The sequence below is a fragment of the Schistocerca cancellata genome, chromosome 3 (genome assembly GCF_023864275.1).
Source record: "Schistocerca cancellata isolate TAMUIC-IGC-003103 chromosome 3, iqSchCanc2.1, whole genome shotgun sequence".
NCBI classification, from domain to species: Eukaryota; Metazoa; Arthropoda; class Insecta; order Orthoptera; family Acrididae; genus Schistocerca; species Schistocerca cancellata.
Genome location: NC_064628.1, coordinates 102,320,143 through 102,333,346, shown reverse-complemented (window position 1 = coordinate 102,333,346; position 13,204 = coordinate 102,320,143). Strand labels below are relative to the sequence as shown.

Below are 13,204 nucleotides of genomic sequence, written 5' to 3'. Positions count from 1 at the left end.
AGTGCTTCGGGGAGCACCACCGTGTCGTAGTGGCATAATTTGGGATTTTGGGAGATAGACTTCTTGTTGTAATCATTCCACATTACTTTGTATGCCTTGTCCAGCTTGGTTTTTCTTTCTTTGTTTGAGGCTCTGTTATGTCAACTCATTTTTTGTGTTTCACCGAGGTATTTGAAGTTTGCCCTTTTGTAAATCGTGCCGTTCTTTGTGTTCAGAGATGAGAGTTTCATCGTGCTGATAAATTGTGTCTTTTCATAAGAGATCTGTAGTCCAGTTTTGGAAGAGATTTAATGTAGTTTTTCAATAGCGTCTTTTGTTTAGTTTATACCTTTCGTGACAATTGCCAAATTGTCTGCAAAAGCCAGCCATGTAATCTGTAGGTTTCCTAAGGTTATCCCCTGTTCTGATGTTTCCCATTCTTTTATTACCTTATCTAACACTAAATGGAAAAGTAGAGGTTACAGGCCATCGCTTTGTCAGACACCTGTGCGTATTTCAAAGGACTCTGATAGTTCCCCACGGAACTTTACTTTGGAGGTCGTGTTGGTCAAAATTTGCTCTATGATAGCCCGTGTTTTGTTGTCTACTTTGTATTCTGCTAGAATTTTGAAGTGAGTTTTCCGGTCGATAGTCGTACGCTTTTTTGAAGTCGACAAAGGTAATGATCAGGTTCTGTTTGTGTTGTAAAATCATTTTCAGGTTCCAAATTTGTTCCGCACAAGACCGCCCTTTACGGAAGCCTGCTTGGTATTCCCCAATAAAGTGGTCGGTTTGGCATTCTAGTCTGGTTTGGCATTCTAGTCTGTTTAGTAAAGCTTTAGAGAGAATCTTGTATGTGACCGATAGTAGGGATTTTCCTCAGTAGTTGTTCGGGTCAGTCTTGTCACCTTTTTTGTGTAGTGGGTGTATCAGGGCAGTTTTATAGTCTTCAGGAATTTCCATGGTCTTCCAAATATCTTCCAAGATCCTGTGGATGTCTTTGGTGAGTTCTGGGTCTTGTAACTTCCACATTTCTATGATGATACTGTCTTCTGCTGGTGCTCTACGATTCTTGAGTGACTTGATTATTTCTTTAACTTCTTCTAGAGTTGGAGGTTCACTCTGTGGATTGTACGTGCTCGTTTCTGTTATTATTTCTTTCATAGCGGGGTTCGTGTTCAGGAGTTTTTCGAAGTACTTTGCCAGAATGTCACAATTGTTTTTGGTATTGGTTTCTAGCGTTCCATCCAGTCTTCTGAAGCACAAGTTGGGTGGTTGATATCTAGTCATATTTTCTCTTAACGTTCTATGTATTGTTCTTCGTGAAGTCCGATTCGATCTCGGTCAGTCACCGTTTATCATAGTGTTGTTTTTCACTGCGATTGATTTTGCTTGATTGTTTCTGTGTTTTCAGGATTTTGGACGGTATATCTGGAGAAATGATCAAAGAAATGGGACAGGAAGGTATTGATGTGCTGCATTCCTTATGTAAAAGAATATGAGAAACTGGGGAGTGGCTGGATGACTGGTCAGTGTCTCTCTTCATCCCCTTACACAAGGGAGGGACTATCAGGAACTGCTCCAACTACCAGACTATTGCCCTCATATCTCACACAAGTAAAATTTTTCTCCACATCCTGAACCCACATCACACATTCAGCCTCTCATATCCACAGAACAAGCTGGGTTTTGTTGAAGAGAAAGGAACTTGTGAACAGATCCTCAACATAAGAAAAATAATAGAAAAATTGCGAGAGTTCGGTGTTCCTGTTTTCATCTGCTTCCTTAACTATAGGAAAGCCTTTGACTGTGTTCACTTGGAAAAGCTGTGGCAGTTGCTTGCCGAGTTCGGTGTGGCACCCCACTTGATAGAATTGATCAAAAGTCTATACAATAATCACTTCACAGCTCTAAAGACAAGTGCTGGCACATCATATTCCTTCAGAGTATCAAAAGGTGTGAGACAGGGTTGTGTCATATCCCCACAACTGGTCAACATCTATGCAGAACATGTCATTAGGAAAGCTCTTGATGGTTGGACCAAAGGCATCTCAATCGGTGGGATAACTATCAACTTCCTTCATTTTGCTGGTGACACTGTGCTTTTAACCAACAGCGAAGATGAACTTGCTGAGCTGCTAACAAGAATAAAGGACATTAGTCTACCATATGGATTAGACATCAACCTCAGCAAATCCAAACTCATGATAATTGATCGAGAACAACAGATACAGCTCACAGGTCGATTAAAGGAACTGGAAGTCATGCATTCCTTCATCTACCTTGGGTCAACCATCTGCAGCATGGGAAGTTGATAAGATAAGAAGACGGATCACGCTAGGGCGAGTGGCTGTGAAGCAGCTCACCAAGATCGGGCAGAGCAGAGCAGAGCAGTAACAAACAGCACAAAGATCCGGCTAGTTGAAACACTCGTGTTTTCTGTTTTCTTTTATGGCTGCGAAACATGGGCACTCAAGGCCAGAGACAAACAGCACATTGATGTGTTTGAGCTTTGGTGCTGGTGTAGGATGCTATGCATAAAATGGACCAAAAGAATAACAAATGTGTCCATTATTATGTCTCCAGACACCTTTCTTTTCGAGTCACCGAAAAAATTCTCCAGTTCTTTGGCCATATTGTGAGAAGAGGCAGAGAAAGTCTGGAGAAAATAATTTTGCAAGGAAAGATCAAGGCACGAGACCAAGAGGAAGAGCAGCGAGCAGATGTATAGATCAAATCAAGATCATTGCAGGTCTACCTCTTTTCAGGCACTAAGGGAAAGGGAAAGGGAGATGTCATCTGCATTGGGACTTTGTGCGGAACTGGTGGCGCCAAGTGAAAATGTGTGCCTGACTGGGACTCAAACCTGGGATCTTCCACTTACTAGGCAGTTGCATTAAGCATTGTGCCATCTGGACACAGTGTTTATTGCAAATGCATGGATTATCTCGGCATGCTCCCCAGCCAATCCACATTTCCACCTAGTGTATGTGGGAGTGTGCCAAGATAGTCCATACATTTTTGATAAACCTACCTCCCTGGTCACCATGACCAACTATATCATCACCCACAATTACTTCGCTTTTGGGTGCATCGTCTACAAACAAATCTGTGTTTCATCAGTGGGGACCTGCATGACACCATCCTATGCCAACTTACCCATGGGCCATCAAGAGGAAACCTTCCTAACCACCCAGAATCCCAAATCCCTCACATGGTTCAAGTTTGTCGATGACATCTTTGTGATGTGAACTGTGGGTGAAGAAACCCTATTTATATTCCTTCAGAACCACACCACCTTGTCCCCCATTCGCATCATCTGGTTCTTCTCAAACCAACAAGCCACCTTCCTCAATGTTGGCTTACACTTCAAAGATAGCTACATCAGTACTTCAGTCCATATCATACCTACCAATCACCAGCACCACCAGCAATCACTTTAACAGTTGCCACTCATTCCATACAGAGACATCCATCCACATAGCCTAGCGACATGTGGCTGTCACATTTGAAATGATGAGCAATCTCTCTCCAAATATACTAAGGTTCTCACTGAGCCATCACAGACAGAAATTACTCTCCCACCCTTGTACAGAAGCAGCTATCCTGTGTTCTTTCTATCCAGTCACCTATCACCTAACACATTCCCACTACCCAGTCACAAGGGAGTGTTTCCCTCATGACTCGGTACCATCCAGGACTGGAGCAATTAAATCACATTCTCTGCCAGGATTTAGACTACCTCTCACCATACCCTTAAAGGAGGAATTTTCTACCCATTATCCTTCCCACCCCTTTCACAGTGATATTCTGCCACTCACCAAACCTACACAGCATCAAAGTTGGTCATGACATTGAATATACTGCCAGAATTTTGAGGTGAATCTATTTGCAAATTAGATCTTTTGCCTACAGGAGTCGTACTGTGCCACGTACTTCAACTTTGGATTATGTTTCCAGTTGCTGTTACACTGTGATGCAGCTATTACATGTGCAGCAGCAGATCTATTTGAAGGATGCCCAGAATATGTATTCTTTTTTTCTGACAATGCACCACTGTTGCTTTGTAGTGATCTCAGTGTGGGACAACATACATAACTTACTTCTGAAGTTCCTATGTACATGGTCTATTCGGCTGTTTTCTATAGAACTGCAAAAAAGCCTTTTTCTGTGAAACAGATTTTTGTATGTAGGGTATTGAACAAACATAAAAACCTTACATACAGACAACACCTGTCTGAAGTGACTTTTCTGAGTTCTATTTGCCATCTCAGGTAGTTGCATGGTGTGGAATGACATTGTTAGTTGTTGGTGTTAGCACAGCTTTTGGCACTCTGGGCCATTTTCTCATTGCAAATGCGTCATCTCCATCGTCATATTACTCTTCTTATTCACTCTCTTCTTCTGTTGTAGTCTCTCTTCCACCCCCCACCCCCCGCAACCCCCGCCCCACACACACACACACACACACACACACACACACACACACACACACACAAAAGTACCGTTGTATATGGCTGTGGTGTGTTTACAATGGCCCTAAAATATTGAAAAGCTGCACTAGGATTTCATCACTTAGCTAATTCCAAAGAGAGACATCCTGTGACCTTAGTTACTGGATGCACTGGAGTGAAGTACTTCTTTGAAAATCTTAACTCATAATAAATGCTGTGTGCAGAAGTGTATTTTCTGCCATAGGAACATTTGTACTGTAACCAGAAGACTCAAGTAAATAGTGAATTGTGTTACTGGAACTTTAAGGAAACGTAGCAGTGTGTCACAGCGATAAGATGCTGTCCTTTTGATCAGGATGACGTATTGCTCAAGGGAAATGCTGGGATAGTTCCTTTGAAAAAGACATTGCCATTTCAAGTCCTTCTCCATTAGTGTTTGATGACCTTGTTATTTATGGAATATTAAAAACTAATTTTCCTTCGTATTTTACTTTTAGATTATTCAGGAGAAACATACGTAAGTTGTAGAAAGGGGAGGATTTGTAGATGTTGGTAAGAAAATTTAAAAAATCCTCCAGACTTTTGAGTCAAGAGATTAGTTGCTAAAAATGTGTTGGATCTGCTGTCTGGTTTTTCAATGCCCTTCTTCAGTTATTCATGCTTTGGCAGGTTGAAACCCAATACTGTTTATACTCTTGGACAATTGCAATTCAGCATGAGAAAGAGACAGACTATAGACTTGTTACTTTATTTCTAGTTTATCTGTTCTTCAATTTTAAGAAAATATTTTTTTATTATTTGTGCTTGTTATTGTATTTGAAGTGATTGAACTGGATATGATTTCTAAGGATTAAATAATTTTTGTCCACAGGTTGTTCCAAATGCTGTAGTAACTGTGACCAATGGACAAAAAAATCCAGCACCTGCTGTTTATGTTAAAAATGGAGCAGTTGTTTCTGTGTCACCACTTGTGGGTAAGTTTTCATTTGCAATATTATTTGTGCAGTGCACAAAATTTCATTAGAGAATGACTGCAAGAGGTGGCGCAGTGCTCAGCATACTGGAGTTGCATGTGGGAGGATGACTGTTCAAACGCATGTTTGGTCATCCACATTTATGTTTTTTGTGATTTCCCCAAAATTGTTTCAGGCAAATGTCAGGATGGTGCCTTTGAAAGGGCACACAGGTTGCCTTCCCTAATCAGAGTTTGTGCTATGCCCTTAATGGCTTCTTGGCTTCGCTGTTGATGCGACATTAAACACTAATCTTGTTCCCTTCATCCTCCTTGGAGAAGGAGTTTCTAAGTATTTACATCAGTGGCGTATCCTGAAAATGGTGGTAAGGCATGCAGCCTGAAACTTGCCAGTTGTACACAACTGTGATTTTATCTGTACTGGAACTCCACCCTGCAGTATTTGCAAAACTCCTCAGTAATATCATCGAAAAATGAGTTTCAAACTTTCACCTACACCAATAGCTCCTTGTCTGTGGACATGATGGAGAATACAGACAGATGATTTTGCCCTTGTGCATTCCCAGCAAAGGTATTTATTCTTTTCAGTGCAGGAAAATGATTGTCCTACTGATGATAGTGTAGTCAGTATGGTTAATATCAGTTCACTGAATTTATAGAGTTCTGGAACTCTAGTGTGAAGTATTTCCTTCACAGACATGGCTGCAAGATGTGACATGAACATAGCCGGCACTATAGACCTCAACCTAACAATATGAAACAACTTCCCATATGTTTTCCCTAAATTTTCAAATGGCTCCTTTCAATAAACTATAAGTCAGGCAGTGAATCAAGTCATAGATTTAAGTGCTTGGTTATAGTATCTAATATCTCAATATAAATCCTCTCTCATCCTTTGCATATGTTTCTGTGCAATTTTCTGTTTCTCTCTTCCTTGGAGTATCACATACCGGTTGCTTTCAGTCTTGCACTGTACTTTCTCAAAGCCATTGTCAAAGCTATTGTATCTCGTGCACAGCTCTCAAGTCTTCAATTTCTTTCCAAAGAATTTGACTGCACACTGTTAAATGTAACAGCTGTCATGAAACCATTTCCAAAAACACACACACACACACACACACACACACACACACACACACACACACACACACTATAGGAAGTTAAATTGAAAGTCTCGTAACATAATGAGAAATTGCCTTGCTTTATTGATAGCAGGTGCATCCCAATTTTGGTGATTTTTTCCCAAAGTAGTTGCCTCGATTGTTAGAAACACAACTTTCCCAGTATCCTCGAAATTACACTACTGGCCATTAAAATTGCTACACCACAAAGATGACGTGCTACAGATGCGGAATTTAACCAACAGGAAGAAGATGCTGTGATATGCAGATGATTAGCTTTTCAGAGCATTCACACAAGGTTGGCGCCGGTGGCGACACCTACAACGTGCTGACATGAGAAAAGTTTCCATCTGATTTCTCATACACAAACAGCAGTTGACCGGCGTTGCGTGGTGAGTCGTCGTTGTGATGCCTCGTGTAAGGAGGAGAAATGCATACCATCACGTTTCCGACTTTGATAAAGGTCGGATTGTAGCCTATCATGATTGCGGTTTATCGTATCGCAACATTGCTGATCGCGTTGATAGAGATCCAATGACTGTTAGCAGAATACGGAATCGGTGGGTTCAGGAGGGTAATACGGAAGTCGTGCTGGATCCCAATGGCCTTGTATCACTAGCAGTTGAAATGACAGACATCTTATCTGCATGGCTGTAACTGATCGTGCAGCCATGTCTCGATCCCTGAGACAACAGATGGGGATGTTTGCAGGACAACAACAATCTGCACGAACAGTTAGACGACGTTTGCAGCAGCATGGACTATCAGTTCGGAGACCATGGCTGCGGTTACCCTTCACACTGCATCACAGACAGAACCGCTTGCGATGGTGTACTCAATGATGAACCTGGGTGCACGAATGGCAAAACATCATTTTTTCAGATGAATCCAGGTTCTGTTTACAGCATCATGATGGTTGCATCTGTGTTTGGCGACATCGTGGTGAACGCACATGTGAAGCGTATATTCGTCATCGCCATACTGGTGTATCACCCGGCATGATGGTATGGGGTTCTACTGGTTACACGTCTCGGTCACCTCTTGTTCGCATTGACGGCACTTTGAACAGTGGACATTACATTTCAGATGTGTTATGTCCCGTGGCTCTACCCTTCATTCGATCCCTGCGAAACCCTACATTTCAGCAGGATAATGCACGACCACATGTTGCAGGTCCTGTACGGGCCTTTCTGGATAAAGAACATGTCCGACTGCTGCCCTGGCCAGCACATTCTCCAGATCTCTCACCAATTGAAAATGTCTGGTCAATGGTGGCCGAGCAACTGGCTCATCACAATACGCTAGTCACTACTCTTGATGAATTGTGGTATCGTGTTGAAGCTGCATGGGCAGCTGTACCTGTACACACCATCCAAGCTCTGTTTGACTCAATGCCCAGGCGTATCAAGGCCGTTATTATGGCCAGAGGTGGTTGTTCTGGGCACTGATTTCTCAGGATCTATGCACCCAAATTTCGTGAAAATGTAATCACATGTCAGTTGTAGTATAATATGTGTGTCCAATGAATACCCGTTTATCATCTGCATTTCTTCTTGGTGTAGCAAATTTAATGGCCAGTAGTGTATAATTCTAATTGTCTTAAAAAGTGGATGGCTGCTGTCAGTCTCTTAAGCATTTCCTGGTTCTGTTTCATTGGTTCATTGTGCTTTTAAAATGCTCATATGTTTTTGTTCATCTAATTGTAAATCAGTCCTACTTTTACCAAGTGTTCCCAGGGTTATCCAGGCATGAATAGAGATTCTGATTTTTCCTGCAGTGTGTAGATTATTAAGGTCCGCATAACCATGATATTTACTTTTACAAGGAGATTTGTCTTTTCTGAGAATCAAACATGGCTGCATAACCAGATTATTTTGTTGTTGTAATCAGGATTAAATGTTTGTGTGAAGTTCCTGGATTTGTTCTCTGTCTGTAAATTGCTGAGATCTACATCTACATCTACATTGATACTCCGCAAGCCACCCAACGGTGTGTGGCGGAGGGCACTTTACGTGCCACTGTCATTACCTCCCTTTCCTGTTCCAGTCGCGTATGGTTCGCGGGAAGAACGACTGTCTGAAAGCCTCCGTGCGCGCTCTAATCTCTCTAATTTTACATTCGTGATCTCCTCGGGAAGTATAAGTAGGGGGAAGCAATATATTCGATACCTCATCCAGAAACGCACCCTCTCGAAACCTGGCGAGCAAGCTACACCGCGATGCAGAGCGCCTCTCTTGCAGAGTCTGCCACTTGAGCTTATTAAGTTGATTGACCATTCTTAACAAGTTCCAACTTTTCACTGAATGGCTGTTAGTGGAAAGTTTAATGAAAACACTTATTGCTCTATAACATCACTATTACAGTCACTCGTTGTCTGAAACTGATGGCTAAAATATCACCTGACACATTAGAAGTGTTTTGTTCATCCATCATTAATGCACCCGGAGTTCAAGGTGGCATAAGAGAAAAGGTGCTGAATGCAATCTTCCCGTTGCATATGCATCTGCCCATGTTTCACGCATCCTTCCTGTGACATTACAAATTGCCAAATGGGAGTCTAGTCAACTACAGCGCCTTCCTTATGTGTTTCGAGAACTACCAATAGGAAGTGCCCATGCAGGTGCACCATCTCTTATGTAGTGCAGAAGCTAACTGTCGGCTCAAAGTGAAGAAAAGATTGGCTGAAATAAGTATCATATTATGATTTAATTATTATGAATGGACTTATAATTAATATTTGTGATGTAACGACACACACATTTAATAGAGCATGCAGTGCATGAATTGCATTTATGGAGAATGCACCTCTCGGGTGGTACAGGATAGCAGCACATTGATAAATAATGTTTTCATAGACCAAGATAAATTTATTCAAATAAAAAATTTTCCTGAAACTTCCCGGTAGATTAAAACTGTGTGCCACACCGAGACTTGAACTCGGGACCTTTGCCTTTCATGGGCAAGTGTTCTACCATCTGAGCTATCCAACCACGACTTACACCCCATCCTCACAGCTTTACTTCTACCAGTACCTCGTCTCCTACCTTCAAACTTTACAGAAGCTCTACTGCGGTTCGCAGGTCCCGAGTTCAAGTCTCGGTCTGTCACACAGTTTTAATGTGGCAGGAAGTTTCATATCGGTGCACACTCCTCTGCAGAGTGAAAATCTTGTTCTAAAAACTTTCCCTGTTAAGAATGGTCTGTCTGAGCATGATGCACAGCTAGTTACAGTATATGACGTAGCTCCATACAGTAATGCAAAACAGTCCTCCAAATCAGTGCGTTCATTTAATGATTTAACAATTCAAAATTTTAGGGAAAGCTTGCAACAGTTAGACTGGGATGAGGTGTACAGGGAACATGATGCTAATTTAAAATTTAACCTATTTCATGATGATACCTTTGTGAGTATATTTCAAATGTTTCCCTAAGAAAACAGAGAAATATAATTGTAAGAAACCAAGTAAAAAGCCATGGCTTACTACAGGGATAAAAATATCTTGTAAACAGAAAAGGGGGCATCTTATAGCTAGGAGTAGTAATGACCCCGAAACAGTGAAACATTATAAAAACTACTGCATTGTATTCAGAGAAGTTACTAAAAAGTCCAGAAGCATGTGCTTTATGCCCGAGTTAGCACATCTGATAATAAAATTAAAACAATTTGGAATATTGTTAAAAGGGAAACAGGGCAACCAAGAGCACAGGAAGACTTTTCTAGCAAACACAATGAAAAGTTTGTTCACAAGAAGTTAGAAGTAGAAAACATTTTTAATAATCATTTTTTCAGTGTTGTAGAGAAAATAGGATCCAGCTATTCATTAGAAAATGCAAGGCAGTATATTGAAGAGGCAGTACCTATGCAATTTGATAAAATTGAAATTCAACCTACCTCTCCTACTGAAATTAGGAAAATAATAAATTCACTCAAAAGTAAAAGCTCACATGGAATGGTGACATTTCCAACAAAGTACTAAAAGCTTGTTCCCAACAAATAAGTAGGATTCTCAGCCACATATGTAGCAGCTCACTGAAACAGGATATTTTTCCAGAGAGACTGAAATACATTATTGTTAAATCATTGCACAAAAAGGGGGATAGATCTGATGCTAACAACTACAGCCCAATCTCATCTCTGACAGCTTTATCAAAAGTTTTTGAAAAAGTAATGTATTCAAGAGTAGCATAACACATTTGTAGAAATGAAGGACTAACAAAATGTCAGTTTGGTTTTCAGATAGGCATTTTCAACAGAACATGCTATATGTGCTTTCACTGATCAAATATGAAATGCATTGGATAACCGAACATCACCCGTTGGGATATTTTGTGATCTCTCTAAAGCTTTTGATTGTGTAAATCATGAAATTCTTGTAGATAAGCTTAAGTATTGTGGTATGAGTGGGACAGTGCACAAATGGTTTAATTCATACTTAACTGGAAGAATGCAGAAGGTTGAAATTAACAGTACAGATGGTCTGCAAAAACCAACAGAGCCCTCTAACTGGGGAGGTATCAAGAACAATGTCTCACAGGGTTCAGCCTTGGGTCCCGTATTGTTCTTAATATATATTAACGACTTGCCACTCTATATTCATGAAGATGCAAAGCTGGTTCTTTTTGCTGATGATACAAGTATAGTAATCACACCCAAGAAGCAAGAATCAGCTGAGGAAATTGCAAATAATGTCTTTCAGAAAATTATTAAGTGGTTATCTGCAAATGGACTCTCACTAAATTTTGAGAAAATACAGTTTATACAATTCTGTATAGTAAATGGCATAACACCATTGATAAATATAAGCTATGAACAGAAGTCTGTTGCTAAGGCAGAATATTCAAAATTTCTGGATGTGTGCATTGATGAGAAATTGAATTGGAAGAGACATGTTGATGATCTGCTGAAACTATTAGGTTCAGCTACTTATGCTGTTAGGCTTATTGCAAATTTTGGTGATAAGCATATCAGTAAATTAGCCTACTATGCCTCTTTTCATTCACTGCTTTCATATGGCATCATATTTTGGGGCAATTCGTCATTAAGAGAGAAAGTATTCATTGCACAAAAGAGTGTAATCAGAATAATAGCTGAAGCCCACCCAAAATCACCTTGCAGACATTTATTTAAGAAACTCGGGATATTTACAGTGCCTTCGCAGTACTTATATTCACTTATGAAATTTGTCATTAATAACCCATCCCAATTCAAAAATAACAGTGAAGTGCAAAGCTTCAACACTAGAAGAAAGGATGATCTTCACTATTCTGGATTAAATCTCACTTTGGCATAGAAAGGGTTAATTATGGTGCCACAGAAATCTTTGGTCGTTTGCCAAATAGTATTAAAAGTCTGTCAGACAGCTAACCAACATTTAAAAGCAAATTAAAAGAATTCCTGAATGACAACTCCTTCTACTCAATAGATGAATTCTTAGATATGAAGTAGTGACTGTAAATTGCGAGGGAGCAGTAACTGCTGCGCAGAAGGAAACCCATTTCCGACGTTCTGCACATGACGTCACTGAGGAACAGCTCTTGCCGCGCGCAAAGTGTACATCTGAGCTTTGTGTTGTCTTGGTTCTTCCGTGTTGTGTTCCGTGTGTGTTGTCATTTCCGTTTGGTTATCTTTGTGCAGTGAGTGTTTGTCCGAAGTATTTGAGTGTGTGGAAGCAATGCCAGGTTGTGTTGTTGTTGGCTGTAACTCTCGCAATCGCAATACAAAAGGGACTGAAATAGTGATGCATTGTTTCCCATGTGATGAACGTCTGCAAAAGGTTTGGCTTTCAAAATGCTTTAGGAAAGATCCTGTGAACGTAGGGAACACTAGAATATGCTCTCGTCATTTCAAGGAAATGGATTATATTCGGGACTTACGTTCAGAACTGTTACATTTACCGCGGAAACTAATCCTTAAGAGTGATGCGTATCCGTCTTGCTATTTGCCTTGTGGCAGTAGTGCCAGTGATAAACACACTGATTGCAATAGAAGAAAGGAAAGAACGTTTTAACAAACGTGAAATTCGTAGAAGCAGCCTAGAGACTTTAAAGAAGCTCTCACCATTGAAGAGGAATGTTGACAAGTATACATTTACAGATGAAGATCTTTGTAGTGATCCACATAAAGTCACTTTACAGAATTCTGTAGCGTCACTACAGAGGAGTTTGAGGTGTGAGAAAATTAAGAATGTGTGTGTGTGTGTGTGTGTGTGTGTGTGTGTGTGTGTGTGTGTGTTTGTTTGTGGCAGTTCAGGTAGGTAATTCAAATGCTTCCTACAAATAATGTTGTTGTTGTGGTCTTCAGTCCTGAGACTGGTTTGATGCAGCTCTCCATGCTACCCTACCCTGTGCAAGCTTCTTCATCTCCCAGTACCTACTGCAACCTACATCCTTCTGAATCTGCTTAGTGTATTCATCTCTTGGTCTTCCCCCTACGATTTTTACCCTCCACGCTGCCCTCCAATACTAAATTGGTGATCCCTTGATGCCTCAGAACACGTCCTACCAACCGATCCCTTCTTCTGGTCAAGTTGTGCCACAAACTTCTCTTCTCCCCAATCCTATTCATTACTTCCTCATTAGTTATGTGATCTACCCATCTAATCTTCAGCATTCTTCTGTAGCACCACATTTCGAAAGCTTCTATTCTCTTCTTGTCCAAACTATTTACCGTCCATGTT

At 40.7% G+C, this 13,204-nt stretch overlaps 1 protein-coding gene across 3 annotated transcripts in view; it reads left to right on the top strand.

Moving 5' to 3' along the window:
- LOC126177108 (activating transcription factor 7-interacting protein 1-like) overlaps positions 1-13,204 on the top strand; it is a 186,370-nt gene that overhangs the window by 150,473 nt on the left and 22,693 nt on the right. For all 3 annotated transcript variants that reach the window (XM_049924374.1, XM_049924375.1, XM_049924373.1), the window contains exon 12: positions 5,305-5,407. In XM_049924374.1, coding sequence (XP_049780331.1) covers positions 5,305-5,407 — 103 coding nt within the window. The remainder of the gene's footprint in view (positions 1-5,304; positions 5,408-13,204) is intronic.